This window comes from Sorghum bicolor, chromosome 3 (assembly GCF_000003195.3).
Source record: "Sorghum bicolor cultivar BTx623 chromosome 3, Sorghum_bicolor_NCBIv3, whole genome shotgun sequence".
Taxonomy (NCBI): Eukaryota; Viridiplantae; Streptophyta; class Magnoliopsida; order Poales; family Poaceae; genus Sorghum; species Sorghum bicolor.
The window spans coordinates 60420837-60440047 of record NC_012872.2 but is presented as its reverse complement, the minus strand read 5'-3'; the positions used below and the strand labels follow the sequence as shown (position 1 = coordinate 60440047).

The following is a 19211-nucleotide window of genomic DNA, read 5'->3' as shown; positions in this document are numbered from 1 at the left end:
TTCTTTGATTTAATAACAAGGGTTCCTGACTTCCTATATTCTTTTAGTGGTATATGCTGTATCTATTAATAACAATGTTTTTTCGGTCTAGTTTAGTTTTCAAATATACATTCTTATTATGAAAAGGGGTCATTCGAGCCTATAGGAATATGATACTCTGTTTACATAGAAATCCCTACGTCCTTACATTCTATTTAGAATTAGTAATAGGTATAATTAGATCTGCATTTGACATATCTATCCTATCCTTATTTGTTGGGTACCATATGCACCTCTTTGGGCTTCTATCATATAGATAGAGATAAGATGTGCCTAAATGTATTTATGAAGATGAATATATGTGGTGTATCAGTGTATGTGTGTGTTCTTTTATATAAAAAAAATATGTGTGTGTTATTTTATATAAAAAACAGGTGCTTGCTATTTATTTGTTGACAGATTTTTTATTAAATCTATTAGATTACTATACGTTTGATTGTGCTTTAAAATTTGTGCTATAACTATCATTTTAATGGCATTTGTAACTAAAAATATGACAGATTTAATAACCACATGAATTATGTCAAGGACACTCCTGAAAAAGAAAACAGTAGGCAGTCAAACCATGAAACCAACCGTGGAATCCCCCGAAGAAAAAGCCTCGCGCGTGGGTTAAAAAAAAAAAAGCCTCGCGCGTGTATAAAAGCGTCACGACAGTGCCTGTGCGGCTGTGCCTCCATTACTTCTCACAGCAGAAACGTGTCCGCCACTCGCCCACTCCACTACTAGCCATCGCAAGCATTCTCCTTCGGTGGGGGTGGGGGAAATGGAGGCCGCCGCCGCCGCGACGGGGCTCGCCCAGAGACCGGTTGTGCTGTACCCGTCGCCAGGGATGGGCCACCTGGTCTCCATGATCGAGCTTGGCAAGATCCTCGGCGCGCGGGGGCTGCCCGTCACAATCGTCGTCGTCGAGCCGCCCTACAACACGGGCGCCACGGGGCCTTTCCTCGCCGGCGTCTCCGCGGCCAACCCGTCCATCTCCTTCCACCGCCTGCCCAAGGTCGAGCGCCTCCCTCCCATCAAGTCCAAGCACCACGAGGCGCTCACCTTCGAGCTCGTCCGCATCTCCAACCCGCACTTCCGCGAGTTCCTGGCCGCCGCGTCCCCGGCCGTGCTCGTGCTCGACTTCTTCTGCAGCATCGCGCTGGACGTGGCGGAGGAACTCCGTGTGCCCGCCTACTTCTTCTTCACCTCGGGCGCCGGGGTCCTGGCCTTCTTCCTGTACCTCCCGGTGCTCCACGAGCGGACCACGGCGAGCTTCCAGGACATGGGGGAGGAGCCCGTTCACGTGCCGGGCATCCCGCCGTTCCCGGCGACGCACTCCATCCTGCCCATCATGGAGCGCGACGACGCGGCCTACGACGGCTTCCTAAAGAGCTTCAAGGACCTCTGCCGCTCCCATGGCGTCATCGTCAACACGCTCCGCTTGCTGGAGCAGCGCGCCGTCGAGACCGTGGCCGCGGGGCACTGCACGCCGCCCGGCCTCCCGACGCCGCCCGTCTACTGCATCGGGCCGCTCATCAAGTCGGTGGAGGTGGTGGGCAAGCGCGGCGAGGAGTGCCTGGCGTGGCTGGACGCGCAGCCCAGTGGCAGCGTGGTGTTCCTCTGCTTCGGCAGCCTCGGCCGGTTCAGCGCGGAGCAGATCAGGGAGGTGGCGGCCGGCCTGGAAGCCAGCGGGCAGCGGTTCCTGTGGGTGGTCCGGGCGCCGCCCAGCGACGACCCGGCGAAGAAGTTCGCGAAGCCGCCGGAGCCGGACCTGGACGCGCTCCTCCCGGAGGGGTTCCTGGCCCGGACCAAGGGCAGGGGCCTCGTCGTCAGGTCGTGGGCGCCGCAGCGGGACGTGCTGGGGCACGCGTCCGTGGGCGGCTTCGTCACGCACTGCGGCTGGAACTCGGTCCTGGAGGCGGTGATGGCGGGCGTGCCGATGCTGGCGTGGCCGCTCTACGCGGAGCAGCGGCTCAACCGGGTGTTCCTGGAGAAGGAGATGCGGCTGGCCGTGGCCGTGGAAGGGTACGACACCGACACGGGCCTCGTGGCGGCCGAGGAGGTTGCTGCCAAGGTGCGATGGCTCATGGACTCCGAGGGCGGGAGGAGGCTCCGGGAGCGCACGCTGGAGGCCATGCGCCAGGCCAAGGACGCGCTGCGCGAGGGCGGCGAGTCGGAGACCACGCTGGCCGGGCTGGTGGACGAGTGGAAAAAACGCACTTGACGTCCTGGTTGGTTGTTGTTGGAAGGGACGGCGGACGTTGGCGCACACTTGTCCACTGGGAGAAAGTGGGCCAGCCGCCATTGGTCATTATCTATGGGTCTGCGGGACTGGGTGTCCTATTTTTTCCCCATGTGTGTTTTGGAAATTGGGTAAAATATTGTAGCAGCATTTTTGTTTTTAAGAGTACTGGCCAATATATCCGCGCACATACAATTTTTACATGACGTCCGTGAATCCAATAATAATAAGCTAGCTATTTTCTATTGAATTGAATACGTATTTAACTGGGTCTGACCTTAAATCATTTAAGCCAAGACTCATAATAAATGACAGTGCAATACCTTTGTCTTTGTATATGCAGGTGTATCTTGTGGTGCAAATACCTTTGCTTTCACTCCCGATTCTTATGTTTCTGAGCTTGGAATGGGCTGCAAGCCTGCAAGACATGGTGCTTGCACAGAACGCTCGCGCTCGATGTAACTCAGCACGTGAATTAGACGGTTGATAAAAAACTGGCGACGTGGCACCAGTGGCGAATCCAGCTCGAAAAATGACCTAGGGCGGATTTATACTATAAAATTTTGGCAAAACCAATGGCAATATAAACTAACAAATTTCATAAGTTGTTTTGGCAACATAATAATTTGACCAATATTAAAGTTTTCAGCATATATTTTTCACATTAAAATTAGAGAAGTTTATTCCTTAAATTAAGAGAAGCCATACATACTAATACTAACCGTTCTAAACTGACTTCACCAAATCATTCGATGATTCATCCTTAATCGAAATTTAAACAATTAACTATGTGAAAAGGGTAAATAAAAAATGAAGATACCTGCAGCCCGACGTAGGTTCTTAGGTTTCGCAAGTTTGTGAATTAGCGAGAGAGACGACCAGAAAGTCAGAAGTCGAGAATAGCGAGAAACATGAGAAAGGCCGATTGTATTCTTATTGCGTTTTGTGGGCTATGATTTTCTATATGGACTGAACCACACATGATAGTCCAAGACGTCTAAGTTGTCTTCAACCTCCGTCGGATACTCTGCGAGCCTTTTTTTATTTTACACTAATGTTTAAAATTTTCATAGTGTCAGAACAGCCCCAAATTTTCTAGAGATTTATTTGTAGGGAATTTCAAGGATTCTGAGTTATGAACGTAAACAGGAGTCATTCAGTGAGTGCAAAGTTCTGCGCTGCATTGATTTCTGAAAGTTTGATCATGCAGATAATGAACAATCTCAAAAGCATTCATGTCTTGAATCATTTATCTGAAGCTAAGGCATGCAAAATATGGAATTTTTTTTAATGTCTTCCAAATCAATTGTGCATGCTTTAGGCGACATGTAAGATGATGCAGGTGAAGAACAGTCTCAGAAGCAATCGTGTCTGAAACTAATTCGTGGTGTATTAGCGGCATGGAAAAAAAAATAGGACACACGAACACTACGGTATAATTTGAGAACCCTTACCATTCAAGAGTGCCTTAGGTCGTCAATGCATCCATTTAGTACAGCACATTGTTATCTATATATTAGACTACAGATTAGCAGCACCAGTTCCTAGATTAGTTTGTTAGCTTCGAAAAACAAAGAGGCACCAACCAAAGCAATGAGAAAATTGTGAGAAAAAGTAAAGGTAAGGCTAATAATAACACATTGTTCTGCAATTAATCTGATGAAGGTACATTTGTGAAGGTAATTACAAATCTGCATAAGAACTTAAGAAGAAAGAATGGAGAATAATGTAGAACACAGAGAAGGACAAGATAGGGTACCTGTCATGGGCGGACGCACGGGGGCCTGCCGCCCCTTGGGCCGAATTACCAGGGAACGGGTCTTCAAAGCCCAGCCCAAAACTCCCACTAACCTAGCGCCAGCCCTGCCAGCTGCCACGTCCCGTCCCCGAGCCGAGCGCCGCACGCACTCGCCCTCCGCGAGTCGCCCCGTGCCCCCGTCCGGCCGGCCCCATCCTCGCGAGCAGGGGTCGCGACTCCGTCGACTCGCCCCGTCCGCCGCCTTCCGCCGCCCAGCTGCCCCGCCAGCCGGAGGCCGGAGTGCCTCGCCGACGGCCAGCTCCCCCGCGCCGGCGCGCCCCCGCCTGGCCGCCTCAACCCTTGGCCGGCGCTCGGAGGCCACAGCCAGCCGCCCAGGCACCCACGGCCCACGCCCAGCTGGCGAGCTGCCTAGGCTGCCCGCGCCAGGCCGCCGCAGGGCCTTCTGCAGTTCTGCTGCTCCTCTCTCCTGTTGCCTGCTGCGGTATTAGCTTTTGTCTCTTAAACAACAGTATATTTTAGCTGAACGCAACTCTGAATTTGGTACCGAAATTGCAGTGATTTTAGCCGAATTTGAACTGCTGCAACTTCTAAACAGTGTAGATTTTGATCCATGTCCTGAAACAAGATCGGTGGACCTTTTTATGTTCAGAACATAGTTGTTTATGGTAGATTGAATCATGCATATGTGAATTTAGGAGAAATTCTTTGATGAACTTGCTAACATGCTATCTTGACAATCCATCAAATTATCTACAGAAAAGGAATCCATCAAACTATCTACAGAGTAGCAATTGATTTTTTTCCCCTTCCATCACTTACCTCATCATATTTGTCGTCATTAAAAGTACCTTTTTAAGGAGAAATTTGCTATTATAGGATTCCAAACGTGTAGGTTTCGCTATAATAGGATTCCAAACATCTGTTTTGCTATAACGACTCTCGAAACATTGACACTTTGCTATTATAATATCATGACCTTCAAATAGACAAATTAAACTCAAATCTCTTCAAATTCAAATATTTTCATTTAATCATAGAACTGCCTTTAGGGCTGCTGCTGCTGCTGCTGCTGCTGCATGGCTGCTGCTGCCTGGCCAGCTGGCTCAGCCTTGCCGGCTGCTTGCTGCTGCTAGCAAGATTCAACCATGACTAAATGAAAATATTTGAATTTGAAGAGATTTGAGTTCAATTTGTCTATTTGAAGGCCATGATGTTATAATAACAAAGTGTTAATATTTCGAGAGTCGTTATAGCGAAGCAGATGTTTGGAATCCTATTATAGCGAAACCCACACGTTTGGGATCCTATAATAACAAATTTCTCTTTAAGGAGGGACATGGAGAACCAAACAGTGGAGCAACCAAACACAAAACTTACCCGCAAAACAACTATGAGCCATTTTTCTTTGTTAAGCAGCCGGTGAGGAGCTTATCTCGTCTTTTTCTCGCCGTCCTTGAGCGCCTCCCCACTGCAAGTGCCTCCTAGTAGCCTGCCTCCGCTGTGATGAGTTCCTCCCACTGAGTGTCCTATTCGTCGATGTGTGCTACCCCATCCGCTGGCTGCCTCCCCACTGTGAGTGCCTGCTTGTCGATTTTCTCCTCAATGAGCGCCATCCTACCGACGAGCGCTGCTGGATCAACGTGCTGCCCACGGATTGGAGCTGTTGCCCTCGGCCACAGCATGTGCCGCCCCACATCTGCGCACACCCTTTGCCTTCGCCTCCTTGTCACTGGCCGGCCAGTTCCACTAAGCAGCAGGAGCCCCGCAGCTTGCCCTCTCTTCTAGATTGGAAGAAGTTGGAAATAAAGCCACACACAAAATGCTTTGCTTTTTACATGAGAGCTCCAAAACATAACTTTTGTGGGCAGCTAGCCATAAGCTGCTTTCTATAAGTTTAATCCATCGAAAACAGGGCCTATATGTATATTTAGTGTTTCAGATGTCAGGTTAGCTTGCACATCATTTCATCATATTTGAAACTTATTGAGCCGTTTGGGAAGGTTTTTGTCCATGCCCAGGGTTTGTCAGTGTTTTGCCAACATGATATTCTTTTTTCAGCTAGATGAAACTTATTTTCTGATGTATTATATTAAGCAATATCTTTTTCCTCGATTCATCATAAAATTTTGTTTGGTTATTGACACCGGATGGAGATTTAAAAAATTGTGTTTATTTTAGCTTAGTATAGATACATGTTCCATGTCACTTGGTCCAAAACACATGGCATGATTGCCATGTTTTAATATTTGGGTGAGATAGTTTAATGCCATTGTTGTGTGAGATAGTTTATATGGATACCATTCAAGTTTTCTTTTGGCAATGTTCTGCCAAGATGATATTTCCTTTTTGCACTTTGCACAGAACTTAACATCTGATACACTGTCAAGCAACATATTATTTCTTTCTTTAGATTACAAATTGTGCGGTTATTGATGTCAGATAAGTTGAAAAAAAAAATCCTATTTTGGCTTGGGTGGAGTCTATTGCACTTGCACCATGATTGTGCTGTTTGTCCGCCCTTGGCACTTCTTTGTTTCTATTGCATCTAGGAAGGTCTTGTCAGGTTTCATTTTCTTCTTTGTTGATAGTTTGATGGATTGCCAAGATACCATGTTTGTAAATTCCTGGACTACTTTTTGGCTGTTTGTGTCACTAGGAAGCAGACTGAGCTATTACTCTAATATAAACCTTATCTTTAGATTTAACTCTACATTTTCATTTCTGATGAATTGTGGTGCCCTACCTGTTACTGTTTTTTGGTGGCTCATGGGACTATTTGAATTTCAGGTGCTATCAACTTGGAAGATGGCAGACGAGGAACAAGCCCCAAGCTCTAGGAAGAGGGTTGCAGGTACCCAAATCAACAAGGATAATCCTGAGCCTGATGATGACGGACCAGAGGAAGAGATGGGTACATTTAAGAAAGCTACTGAGGAAGTTATGGCAACCCGGAGAATTGTAAAGGTTCGGCGCCAGCAGACGTCATCAGCTCCTTCTTCTAATCCTTTCTCTGCAATCAGATTTGCCCCCACTGATTCTAGTGCTCAAACAAGCGCCCCTGTCCCAGAGGCCCAACCTTCAGATGTCCAAGCTGACGAGGGAAGCAATGGTAGTGGGAAACATACTTTGTCTGTGCCAGACAAGAATTCAGGCTCTGGTGTAAATACTGACTCCAGTGCGACAATTGAAGCACCACCTCAACCTGTTCAAACCAGTGACAAGGCAGAAGACACAAAGGATGAATCTGGTGGAGACAAAGCGGTAGTTGGAGAACCCAACGAAGGTAGCTTCATGCCATCTGAAGTTGAGGTCAAAACAAAAGAGGGAGATGCTGAAGAAAAGGAAAGGGCAGATGAAGCTGGAAATAACGATAAAATTAGCAAGGATGATACTAAGAATAAAGATGGAGGTGAATCAGAGACCAAGGATGGCTTCTCTGATGAGCAGAGAGATGCTGATAAAAATATCAAGGATGATAAGAAAGATGGAGGTGAGTCAGAGCAGAAAGATGCTGATAACAAAGGGCATACATCATCAGCAACACCCCTTTTCTCATTTAAGAATCTGTCAAGTGGTCAAAATGCTTTTACAGGTCTGACCGGAACTGGATTTTCAAGCACATCATTCTCGTTTGGCTCAGCCTCTAAAGATGGCTCAAGTTCTGCCCCCCTATTTGGGCTGAAAGCTGATGGTTCTTCGTTCCCTTCTTTTAATCTTGGTGCTGCCAACAACGGGAGTTCTGCTACAGCACTTGCTACTTCAGCAGAGGCACCCAAGAAATTTGCTATGACAGAGGGTCCTGTTGAAACCGGTGAAGAAAATGAGAAGGCTGTATTTACTGCTGATTCTGCTTTGTATGAGTACCTAGATGGGGGCTGGAAAGAAAGAGGAAAAGGTGAACTGAAGCTGAACGTCCCTGTATCTGGCAGTGAGAGAGCCCGGCTTGTCATGAGGACAAAAGGCAACTACCGGCTGGTCCTGAATGCAAGCCTCTACAACGACATGTCACTCAAGGACATGGACAAGAAAGGCGTTACATTTGCTTGTATGAACAGCATTGGGGAGTCACCGAGCAGCCTTGCCACATTTGCTCTGAAGTTCAAGGACACAGCCACCAGGGAGGAATTCAAGGATGCCGTGGAGTTTCGCAAGACAAGCAAGGCACCGGATGTGCTGCTGAAGACGCCCGAGAACTCTCCAAATGCAGCAGAAGTCTGAAGCTGCACTCGGGTCACGCTTACTCGTCCTTTGTACGTGTCGAGGAAGGAGCTGAGAAATACTTTCTGTTCTGTTATTGCGGAATTCTTAAAGAATGTGGTGTCATGACAGGATGTCCTGAGTTGTGTTTGCATACGGTTCCTTGGTGCTGTTTTTTGGAACAGTGGGTAGCGTGTCGAACTTTCATTATTACAGTCATAATCTTAGAATCCTGGAGATGAGACTCGTTAGATCTATTCGCTCGTTTTGTGCTCCGTTATGTTTGTTCTATCGGTTATCAGTTAAGCTATGCGTGACGTGTTATCTAGTTATTATGTCATAAATAAATGTATGCAATTATGGGTGTCCTGGTTATTATATTCCACTAAGGGCTTTTTTGGATACATTCGTTTCCATTTCAATCTATATGTATTGGATTAGATTGAAATAAGAATTAATTTTGATCTTAATATATGTGGATTAAAGGTGGATCTAAAAGCCCTGACATGGAATAGGCCAGCTTGGAACCGGATCGTAAAGATCCATAATAAGAGCGAACTTGTTAGAGCAACTCTAGCAAGGATTTTATTAGCACAATAAATCCAAATATGACAAGGACTCAGACCAAAAACACATCTCTAATATTACCCTATTAACGGCTCACTTTAGAGTTTTTGCACAAGCTCTAAAATTTTCTAGGATAGCCCTAGAGCGAGAAGTGTGTGGAGCCCAATAGACACAACTGGGTTTTCACCTATATCGCCGATGGTGTGGACAACATCAAATGTGGACGACATCATTGCCATGGTGGAGGCGGGCAGCACTAGGAAGGATGGATGAATGGAAAGGGGTGGGACACTCCAATGGATCACATTGCATAGAGAAGGAAAAGAAGAAAAAAAGAGAGTGAATGTTACACTCATGAGCAGATGCTGAATGATATACAGGAATAGAGGCTAAGATTTGAGGCCTTTTTTTTGGAGTTAGAACAATTATTTTAAGCTTCAAAAGTAAGAGAGTCCTCAAACTCCAAGTAAAGGTTTTGGTCCTTTACTGAAGTTATTCTTAGATTAGATGTGATTTGAAAAGTACATCTACCATGCTCTGACCATCCTCGTGAATCGTGATCCTATGCAACATGCTTTTTTTTTAGTCCAGCCATCATCTATATGCTAAACAAGAGCTTTTCTTAAACTTATTCTAAATCATGGTTTGGAGGACTATTTTAATAAAAAATCACTCTTCATGTATTTTTAGTCTCCAACAACTTCTCTATATCTTATATGCATTTTAGAGAGCCAACTTTGTTCTCCATCTTTAGGTATAAGAAATCTTGAATAAGAGGATGACAACATTTGGAGATTATTGAAAGGTTTTTTTACCAAAATCTCTATTTTTATCGACAAAGAAGAATATAAAAAGGCTATTAAAGTTGTTTTGGTGTGTTCTTATTTTATGTGTTTGGCTTAACTAGGCCAACACTAGCAACCATTTTTTATTATTTCCTTAAGGGAAGAGTCCACGTTGTCTTGCTCAACTTTCATGAAAGTCTACTTTTCCTTCCTAAACTCTAAAACTGGATAAAATACCTCCCTCAACTTTTAAAACCATTTATCTTAACTCACTGACCCTGTTAAGTGGGTTTGTCTTTTTCTTTCTTTATTTATTTTGGCCGAATCTTTAAAAAATCATAGTAAATCACATAAAATCATAAAATATAAAATTTAATTTTGTTGGACTTCACATGAGTAGGTCTACATAGTGAACATATAATATGATATGTTTTAGTATAATTTTTTTGCTGTAGCTTTAGATCTATGCTTTTCTGTAATTCAATGGAATAATTTCTAGTTGTAGTTTCTATGTTCCAATTGTGATGAAATTTTTATGGTGGGCTAATTGTTTTATGATTAAATGGTAGTGAAAAATTTATACTTATTGGATCATGTATAATTAGTTATAGATTTTATTTAGGTTTATTCTTATTAAATATAAATAAATCTACAACTAAGCTACGCGTGATCCAATGAGTATGAATTTTTTACTACAGTTTAAGAATATAATACTTATCCCACCATAAAAAATTCACCACAATTTAACTATAGAAACTGCAACTACGAATTATTTCATTTAATTACAAAAAATATAGATTTAAAAATACAATAAAAATTTTTGTACTAAAGAATACTATATTATATATCAGTATGTAGATCTACTCATGTGGAGTCTATTTTTTACTTTATAATTTTTCTGTGATTTACTATAATTTTTTAAAGATTTAACAAAAAATAAATAAAAAAGAAAAATATAAGACCGTCTTCAAAACTGTTTATAAGATGAATGATTTTAAAAGTTGAGGAGGATATGTTACCCAGTTTTAAAGTTCAGAAAGTAAAAAGGGATTTTTTGTGAAAGTTGAGGGAGATGTAGATTTTTTTTCCTTTCCTTATCTATTTCTTTTTTTAAGCCCACAGTACCAAACATATACAGTATTTCAACCGGCCCAACATTAGCGAACTGTCCCAAAATCCCATCCCAAGCCTTGCTGCTCGGAGCCGTACCACGCGCTGACTAGCGCACAGGAAAATTGGCGCAACGAGCCGCACGGTGGTGTCCGCCGGCCATCGGGCTTCCTCCATGGACGCACCCAGGAACTGCACTGGACGCACGATTTTAGGGCAGCTGCAACTGGCGCCGCGCTTCACTTCGTTGTTGCGAATCTCGAGCAGCGACTGTGGCAGGAGCTCGCCGCCGCGGGCGACGTGTGGCGAGCCTGGCGGGTGCTCAGGGCTTGGTGTGTTCGCTCGCACGGCGTCACTGACCCTCCAATGCCAAGCATGACGTCGTTGGGGGCACGCGGTATGTTTGTCCTCTTCTCAATCCGGTTGTTTAAGTAGCTCAGAATTTATTAATAAATGATTTGATCGTCTTTTGGGTGAGGGGCACTATCTATATGATCACGGAAATCCTTTCGGTTGTTGGGATAGCTATATGAAATTTTAGGGTTTCATTTATAGATCTATACTACTAGATCATCATAAGGACTAAGTCACTGCTCCAAGCGACCAAACAGGTGCCCCCTGTATTTCGCGGATCACTAGGCTATTTTTTTTTTATTAAGCTTTGTTTATTCCTTAACAAAAAAAAAGGGATGATCATTTTGATATCATAAGTTATGTGGAGACTCTATGGTGATATTGACACAGCAATGACATAGGTACAATACAAAATCATGCCTTACAGTCATACTGTGAGTGATAATTACAAAGAAATGTTAACTTCTCGAATTCTTCTTCAAATCTCAATGACTTCATACTACCCCCAAACTACAGAAACAGTAAGGAGAGCTACAAAAGGTGTAAAGTATGTATAATGCCTAATAATCAGAACAAATTCTTAACCTAGGTACTATGATGAGGCTGAACGAAGTTCAACTAGAGAAGCATAGAATCCATCTTTGATATTCATGAGTGCCTCATGTCTTCCTTTCTCCACTATCACACCATCCTTAAGAACTGCGATAATGTCAGCACTTTTGATCGTGGAGAGGCGGTGTGCCACAATAACTGTTGTCCTGCCAACCATTACATGATCCAAGGCATCCTGCACTATGCGCTCAGACTCAGCATCCAAGGCACTCGTTGCCTCGTCAAGAAGTAGAATCCTAGGATCTTTTAGTATGGCCCTTGCTATGGCTACCCGCTGTTTCTGGCCACCAGATAGCTGAACCCCCCTCTCTCCAACAGTGGTGTCATACCCCTGGGGAAGGCTTGATACGAACTCATGTGCATTGGCTGCCTTTGCGGCCTTGATGAGCTCCTCCTCAGTGACTTCCCCATGTTTCCCATAAGCTATGTTGGCACGGATTGTGTCATTGAAGAGAATAGGCTCTTGGCTCACCAGACCCATTTGGTCCCTTAACCAAGTGACTTTTAGGCTTTTGATCTCTACTCCATCCAATGAGATAGTACCAGAGTCGGGGTTGTAGAATCTTTCCAACAAAGAGATTACCGTTGACTTGCCACTGCCACTCTCTCCCACAAGTGCAACAGTCTGTATAAAGCAATAAGTCAGATTAAGTTGTGGATTATATTACTGTAGAAGACAGGACATTGCAGAGGGATAGTAGGCTTAACCTTGCCAGCGGGAATGTGCAAGGTAAAATCGCTAAATATTTGAATATCTGGGCGGCTTGGATACTTGAAGCTGACATGTCGGAAATCGATGTCGCCCTTGACCTCATGTAGCGTCGAACCTTCATCATTGCTTGAGTCGATTTTGGACTTTCTGTCCAATAATGCGAATATGGAGACAGCTGAATCCTTGGCCTTTGTAGAATCAGAAGCCAATGCACTTGTTTGAGATATTCCAATTGTTGCCAACATCAGTGCAAAAAATACCTGCAAGACATTACTTAATGCATCAAACTCAAATGTCCATTAGGAAGAAGTGGAATGCTGAAGGGAAGCGATGCGTTTTTCTAACCTTGAAAACATCTCCAAAAGTAGATTTGTTGTGACGAACAAACTGTGCTCCAACGTAGAAACAAAGTCCATATGTAAGGTACATCATCAAGAATGAGAAACCAAAACCAAGGCCTCCAACCATTCCTGTTCTGACTCCTTGTTTCTTTGAGGCTTCACATTTATCTTCATAAATTGTCGTCACTCTTTTTTCAGCAGAAAAAGAAGCTACAGTCCTGATACTGCTGACTGCATCGGTGGCCACTTGACTTGCGTCTTCATACAGTATCTGCAGAATAGCGATCCATTGTCGGTTAGCAAATTTGGGAGAAAACAAATATCTATAGTGAATCCTGCTTTAAATCATTTTGTATGTAATTCGTATAAGTCAATAAGATGTCATAAATTTTATAAGATTGTATAAGCTTGGTTGCTTGAAAATATATGCATAAATCTTAGTTTCAGTAATTGATAGATTACCTTGGCATCTTCACTGAAACCCTTCAAGAACTTCACTTGTGCATAACCTTGAACACCCGATAGTGGCATCACACAAAGGATGATCAATGTGAGCTTCCAATCTGCCACAAAAGCAATGACAAATCCTGCAATTAGTGTCGAGATGACCTGAACTGCCAAGGCCAAGTTATCACCCACTAAACGTCGGACATTCAAAGCATCAACTGACAACCTTGCGCCAAGTGCTCCACTGTAAGATATAAGCATACTGTTAGTACCTCAAATATGGAATCCTGTAAGTAGAAATAAAGAGAACAAAACATTGATCAAAGGGATGGTAACCAACCTGGAATTTTTGGGATCATCAAACCAAGCAACTTCTTGGTGCACAATGCTCCGAAACGACATGGCACGGACACGCTCGATAAGCTTCCCCCCGGCTATCCCAAATAAGAAATACTCCACTGGTATTGATAGTATTGATACAATACCCAACACAACACACATCAAACCCCAAAAGCTTGCATCCTTTTTTAGTTGGTGTGGCGGCTCGTAGAATGTTTTGATGGCATTGGAGATCATTAGACCAAACATTGGGAAAAGCACTCCATGGACTCCAGCAGCTAGCGATCCTAACAAAAGAATCGGCACCTCTGGCTTGTTTAGACTAGCTAGCCGTCCCATTGGAGCTTTCTTTGGGGCCTCACCATCACGAGCCTGGTCTTTCTCATCCTCCCAATTTGCATCATTGCCTTCAAGCAATTCAACTGAACCAGGCATGCCAAAGGGGAGGGTCAAAGAATGCCGACTACTGTTTCCCGCTGAACCTCTGCTTATTGATCGCTTCAGTGAGAGGCTTCTACTTTTAGACCTTGAATCAGACATGTGATGATCTAATTTCTGTTCTTCTTCTTTGCTTTCTTGGAGACGAATAAGTTGAGAATAAGCACCATCAGGGTTCATTATCAGTTCATCGTGGGGACCTATGAATATTTATTGATGCAAGAAATTGATATGGTTAGTTAAAATATCTTGAGCATGTGATAAATTAAAATTCAATATGCAAAATGGGAAAGACATCCTGACCTTGTTCAACTATTTTCCCTTGTTGAACAACTGATATGCAATCAGCATTTCTCACAGTACTTAGGCGATGTGCAACCACAAGTGTTGTCCTATCCAGCATGATCCTATTTAGTGCCTCCTGAACAATCCGCTCCGACTCCACATCCAATGCACTAGTAGCCTCGTCTAACAAAAGAATTCTGGGGTTTTTGATGATTGCTCTTGCAATAGCGATCCTTTGCTTTTGTCCCCCTGATAGCTGAGCACCACGTTGGCCAACCATCGTGTCATAACCCTAGTATCAGACAAAAAGAGGAATATTAGCACTCGCTCAGCAAGATTAGGATGTACATAAGTTGATAATTGGATCTATGACATACATTGGGTAACTTATCGATGAAATTTGCTGCATTAGCAAGCTCAGCTGCTCTTTTGATCTCCTCAATTGTTGCATCCTCTTTTCCATATGTTATATTATCTTTGATAGATGTCATAAAGAGCAATGGCTCTTGGTTAACAAGACCAATCTTCCCTCTTATCCAATCAAGCTGCAAACTCTTGATGTTAATCCCATCAATCAAAACCTCACCGGCTTGTGGATCATAGAATCTCTCTACAAGACTGATCACAGTTGACTTGCCACTTCCACTCTCCCCAACTATAGCCATTGTAGTGCCGCTAGACACATGTAGCGAGAACCCATCAAATACTAGTTGCTCTGGTCTCGCTGGGTAGCTGAAGTACACGTCATTTAGGTCAACATCACCCTTGATGTCTTCTAGTTGCTTACCAGTTGGGTCATCTGGGTCAATCTCTGGTTTCCTCTTGATCGTTGTGAACAATCTGTATGCCGCAGATTGTCCTCCTGCAAAGGCTGCCATGCAGGGTGTTGCATTACCTAAAGACCTGCACACCAAAAATTGAAGTTAGCACCACCAGTCATGCACCATGGATCAGCATAAGACTTTATTTCTCTAGATTCAAAGAAACCCACATTGCCCCAGTCATTATAGCAAACAAGATATTGATGATGTCTCCTCCTGAGTAACCTTTGCTAAGAATCAACTTTCCGCCATACCATATGGCTAAACCATAGCTTGAGAAAAATATGAAGAAAACAGAACCCATGCCAAAACCATTGGTGATTCCTTCTTCAACAGCAGCCTTGTATGACTTGTGTATGAGTTTATTATACAATGCAATAGCCTGTTTCTCCCCATTGAAAGAGACAACCTGTTTTACAGATGTAGGCACAAGAAAACCAGTGAGAACATGCCAAATTGAAAAATGTAGAGATTCATCTGACACGAGCGCTTTGGAACTCACTGTTTTTATAGACCCAAGTGTCTGTTCAACAATGTTGCCTGCATCACTGTATGATGCTTGCCCCTTGGTTGATATTTTAGCAAGCATTTTTGAGACAATTCCACCAGCAATGACAACGGGAGGTATGCATGCCAACATGACAAGAGATAGAAGCCATCCTTTTACGAATGCTATCACGAAACCACCAACGAAGGTTGCCACAAGCTGTTGAAACTTGCCGACCTGAAGAGTTTGTAAAAGTCAAATTGTGCACATTTTGGTAATGATCAATAGCAGGTTTGCTTCAGCACTCGTCACTTTCAAAGATAGGAGTTATTACCTTCTCACCAATGGCATCCTGAACTAACACGGTATCACCAGACATCCTTGAAACTATCTGCCCAGTTGTCATTTCTACATCGAAGAATGCTATTTCTTGTCTCAAGACAGATTTTAGGTATAGAGATCGGATGCGTGTTGCCTGCCTTTCTCCTGTCATTGTCCAACATGACACCTCTGCACAAAAAAAAAGTGGCTTCACTTATTTACACTGATATAGTTGTTACGTGGCTTATGCATGTAGAATCTTGTTTCAAGTTTTCTAGGTCAGTTTGTTAACGAAGCAATGTCTTTATGGTACGTTTCTTCATGTATTACTTTCCATGGAAGTTCAAACATGTTGGGACTGTCCTAACCACTATCATAACACAAGCTTTTTGTACCCTTCATTGAAAGTACATAACAAAAGTCAAACTTGAACTCTGCTCTATGACAACAGCTTGCAAGTTTGAAAAGTTGAAACACTAGTATTGGCGCTAACTGGTATATGAGGCGAGCTTCTTTTTCTTAAGCTTAGCTTATCTCACCATTGACCGCAAGATTATTTTTATACTAACGATGGTCATCGTTAGCAGCAGCAATTTCAGGTTGTGGTGCAAAGTGCAAGCGGATGTGAAGATTGAAAAGTTGACATAGTCTACTTAGAGTACTTACGAAGAAAGGAAACAACCGCTGTTGCAATGCCTAGGTAGACAAAGTTCAGAACTGCCTGTGAAAAAAGCAAAGGTAGGTAGAAACAAAGTGAGAATTGAGAGATGCAATAATGTCTCGCTAACAAGTTGAAGTAAACTTCAAGCTACATGTAATTCATGGAGAACAGTGATAAAAGTTTGACCACCTTTTTATGATTTTGTTCATGATTCGGATAGAAATCTGTCAGCAAAAATACACTACTGCAACGACAAACTTGACAGCTTATTCTTGGACTGAGTTTCGGATCTTTGATCAAGAAAAGATTCCAGCCTTTACCAGATTTGGTTAGTTATCCATTATATTAAAATTGTTCCACATGGTCTCTTATTATTATATTACAAGTTGCAATAATGCAATCTACTGGTATAACCTATTACAAGATACTGGTTTGAGCGTTGAGCTAATATATTCCTGTTTCTAATTCGGAAACGTAGCTTTCAGAAAAGCACATTGTAAGCGACGATGCAGTTTATCTTCATATAAACTCAGCTCCCATGTGAAAAAAGGACAAAAAATCCTACTTGCATGAAAAAAAACTAAATGCGAAAAAAATATTCTGGTTTGTTGGTCGTTAAAAAGTTGACTTGAGTTGTTGAGGAGGCATTAATTGTCCAGCAGCGAAACGTATTTCCGGGCTTGTCTTTTTTTTGCAGTGAACTTGTGACCCTGAAGACCCTGTTTATTCCCTCAATAGAAAAAAGGATCAAGTTGCCATACAAACTTGGCCAAGACTCGCCCTTCGCTGTTTGCTCTTAAAAATATTGAAACTGTACAATTATTGCTACCCGATGACTGAACTAATGAAAGCAAAAACGCTCCAAGAAGACAGAAGGAATGGTGCAATATTTGAACTCTGAAACTGGGGAAAAAAGACACTAGTTTTTTTTTTGGACCAAAATAAAACACTAGTTGAATTGTAAGAGGCGTCGCGTTGATACTGGACGTTGCTGGTAGGTTTCTACGGGTAACTTATATCTCAAGATTGATTGAACAAAGAACATAAAAAGGAGAAAAAACAGAAACAATCCGTTCAAAAAAAAGACGAACAGAGAGAACACAACGGGAGGACTAATAATGGCGCCAAAAGTCAAGATACGCCCTCCATCGTTGTCCCTCCCTGGGCAACGAAAGCGCAAACGCCCGCCGCCAAGATTTTAACAGAGCTTTGTATCACGATCAGACGAGACTGCCATGAGACGAGACGGAATTTTTGTCCTCGATCCAGCGACGGCCATCTCCGTCCGGCCGCGGGCATAATACTCGTCATGGAGAATGGCACGCACGCAAACTAAACAAGCGTCGTCGCCGGCGGCGGCTCACCTGGTTGACGCGGCGGAGGACGTCGTCGGTGGTGGCGTCGCCGAAGGCGTTGATGACCTGGCCGAAGATGAGCGTCATGACGGGCTGCGACACGCCGTTGGCCACCGACCCCACCGTGCCGAGGAGCATGAGCAGCACGTCCGTGCCGTCGGCGTACCGGAACAGCCCCGTGAACGGCACCTTCTTCACGGCGTCGCCGCCGCCGTGGCCGTTGCCGTTCTCCTCTTCCTTCTTCTCCACGCCATCCCTCCCTTTCGCACCTCCCGCTGCTTCCATTGCTCGCGACTTTGTGTGTGTGTCTACTGCGTACACGCCTGCCTGCCTCTTGGGGAGGAGCGCCTGATTCTCGCGGCTCCGCCTAGCTAGCAACGGTATTTATGGGGGTTCGTTGGTCACACAAGGTGGTAGTGGGGAAAGGAGCCATTCACTGTCCAGCTCGTGTTGCAAAACGTTTTACGCAAGTATATATAATAATAATGAAATGACGCAATGAATTATTCCTTCTTAAGCAAATCCTTTTTTAAAAAAGAAATGAATGTGCCACCTATGCATGTACGCGCGTATATAAAAGATTTGTGCATTAGTTTTCACTCCTTTTCATTTCGTTATTTGATATTGTGACTATAAGTTTTCACTCTTCTCCATAACCGAGCTTCATAAGGCATGACATAAAATATTGTTGACTGATTTATTGGACGAGAAAAATATTACTGAATAGCTGACAAATTCGACTAATAATCTCAAGCGAACAGGTTGGATTCTGAAATCTAGATTCTGACAAAAATGATGGGGTGTTTGGTCCCCCAGTTTTTAAGAATCTAACTTCATTTATTCCTCACTAGCTTCATTTATTACTACTGAGTCAAAGGAAACCGACAAAAGTTAGATATCAATAGCTTCTTGATTTTTAAGAATCTGACAAAAAAAAATAGAAGAAGAACTGACATATTTAGATCCCACCTACTCGCTTCATTTTAAATTATAAGTCGCTTTTGACTTTTTTTAGGTACATTTATTTTGTTATGCACAAGATATATATGTCTAGATACATGCGAAATAGATAAATAAAAAACTCAAAACGACTTATAATTTTTAATGTAGGGAGTAGGTTTTAAAAGCCAAATTCTTAAACACCGGCAAAAATACAAGAGATACAAACATGGCCTAAGCTGACAACATTATTGTAAGACTTGGCTGCTCCTGTTTGCTTAACTATGCATTATCACAAGCTTAAAAATTTAGGCCTCCAAACATTTCTTTTTTGCAATGGAGTTTTGTTGACTCAAAAAGTGTCAAAGTATACAACAAAATTTAAAGAAGAGTATTTCAAGAAGCCACAAAGCCA

General features: G+C 43.3%; 4 protein-coding genes and 1 long non-coding RNA gene across 5 annotated transcripts; 4 read left to right on the top strand and 1 right to left on the bottom strand.

The window, feature by feature from the left end:
* On the top strand, positions 580-2511 carry LOC8068062 (UDP-glycosyltransferase 88B1). Its single transcript, XM_002458317.2, has one exon. The coding sequence runs from the start codon at positions 806-808 to the stop codon at positions 2246-2248; it is 1443 nt and encodes a 480-aa protein (XP_002458362.1). The 5' UTR covers positions 580-805; the 3' UTR covers positions 2249-2511.
* On the top strand, positions 4031-4513 carry LOC110433741 (translation initiation factor IF-2-like). The gene has a single exon (XM_021456293.1). It carries the CDS (start codon positions 4031-4033, stop codon positions 4511-4513), a length of 483 nt encoding a protein of 160 aa, XP_021311968.1.
* On the top strand, positions 4173-8602 carry LOC8057557 (nuclear pore complex protein NUP50B). The gene is made up of 2 exons (XM_002458316.2): positions 4173-4506; positions 6813-8602. Exon 2 carries the CDS (start codon positions 6831-6833, stop codon positions 8241-8243), a length of 1413 nt encoding a protein of 470 aa, XP_002458361.1. The 5' UTR covers positions 4173-4506; positions 6813-6830; the 3' UTR covers positions 8244-8602.
* Positions 10731-16859, top strand: LOC110433991. The gene is made up of 2 exons (XR_002451442.1): positions 10731-11081; positions 16429-16859. It is a non-coding gene; the product is annotated as an uncharacterized LOC110433991 (long non-coding RNA).
* LOC8068061 (ABC transporter B family member 4) lies at positions 11399-18229 on the bottom strand. The gene is made up of 12 exons (XM_021457371.1): positions 17867-18229; positions 16508-16562; positions 15855-16030; positions 15536-15757; positions 15204-15442; positions 14590-15115; positions 14231-14504; positions 13491-14127; positions 13166-13394; positions 12708-12974; positions 12359-12622; positions 11399-12275 (listed from the first exon to the last, which is right to left on the bottom strand). The coding sequence occupies exons 1-12, from the start codon at positions 18140-18142 to the stop codon at positions 11631-11633; spliced, it is 3810 nt and encodes a 1269-aa protein (XP_021313046.1). The 5' UTR covers positions 18143-18229; the 3' UTR covers positions 11399-11630.

What these genes read in the sequence shown, in the direction of transcription:
- LOC8068062 (XM_002458317.2), top strand. Translation starts at nt 806, where the DNA reads ATGGAGGCCGCCGCCGCCGCGACGGGGCTCGCCCAGAGACCGGTTGTG.
- LOC110433741 (XM_021456293.1), top strand. Translation starts at nt 4,031, where the DNA reads ATGGGCGGACGCACGGGGGCCTGCCGCCCCTTGGGCCGAATTACCAGG.
- LOC8057557 (XM_002458316.2), top strand. Translation starts at nt 6,831, where the DNA reads ATGGCAGACGAGGAACAAGCCCCAAGCTCTAGGAAGAGGGTTGCAGGT.
- LOC8068061 (XM_021457371.1), bottom strand. Translation starts at nt 18,142, where the DNA reads ATGGAAGCAGCGGGAGGTGCGAAAGGGAGGGATGGCGTGGAGAAGAAG. An exon ending in TCCTCCGCCGCGTCAACCAG is followed by an intron (nt 16,563 to 17,866) that starts GTGAGCCGCCGC and finishes CTTTTTTCACAG; the next exon opens with GCAGTTCTGAACTTTGTCTA. An exon ending in AGCGGTTGTTTCCTTTCTTC is followed by an intron (nt 16,031 to 16,507) that starts GTAAGTACTCTA and finishes TTTTTTGTGCAG; the next exon opens with AGGTGTCATGTTGGACAATG.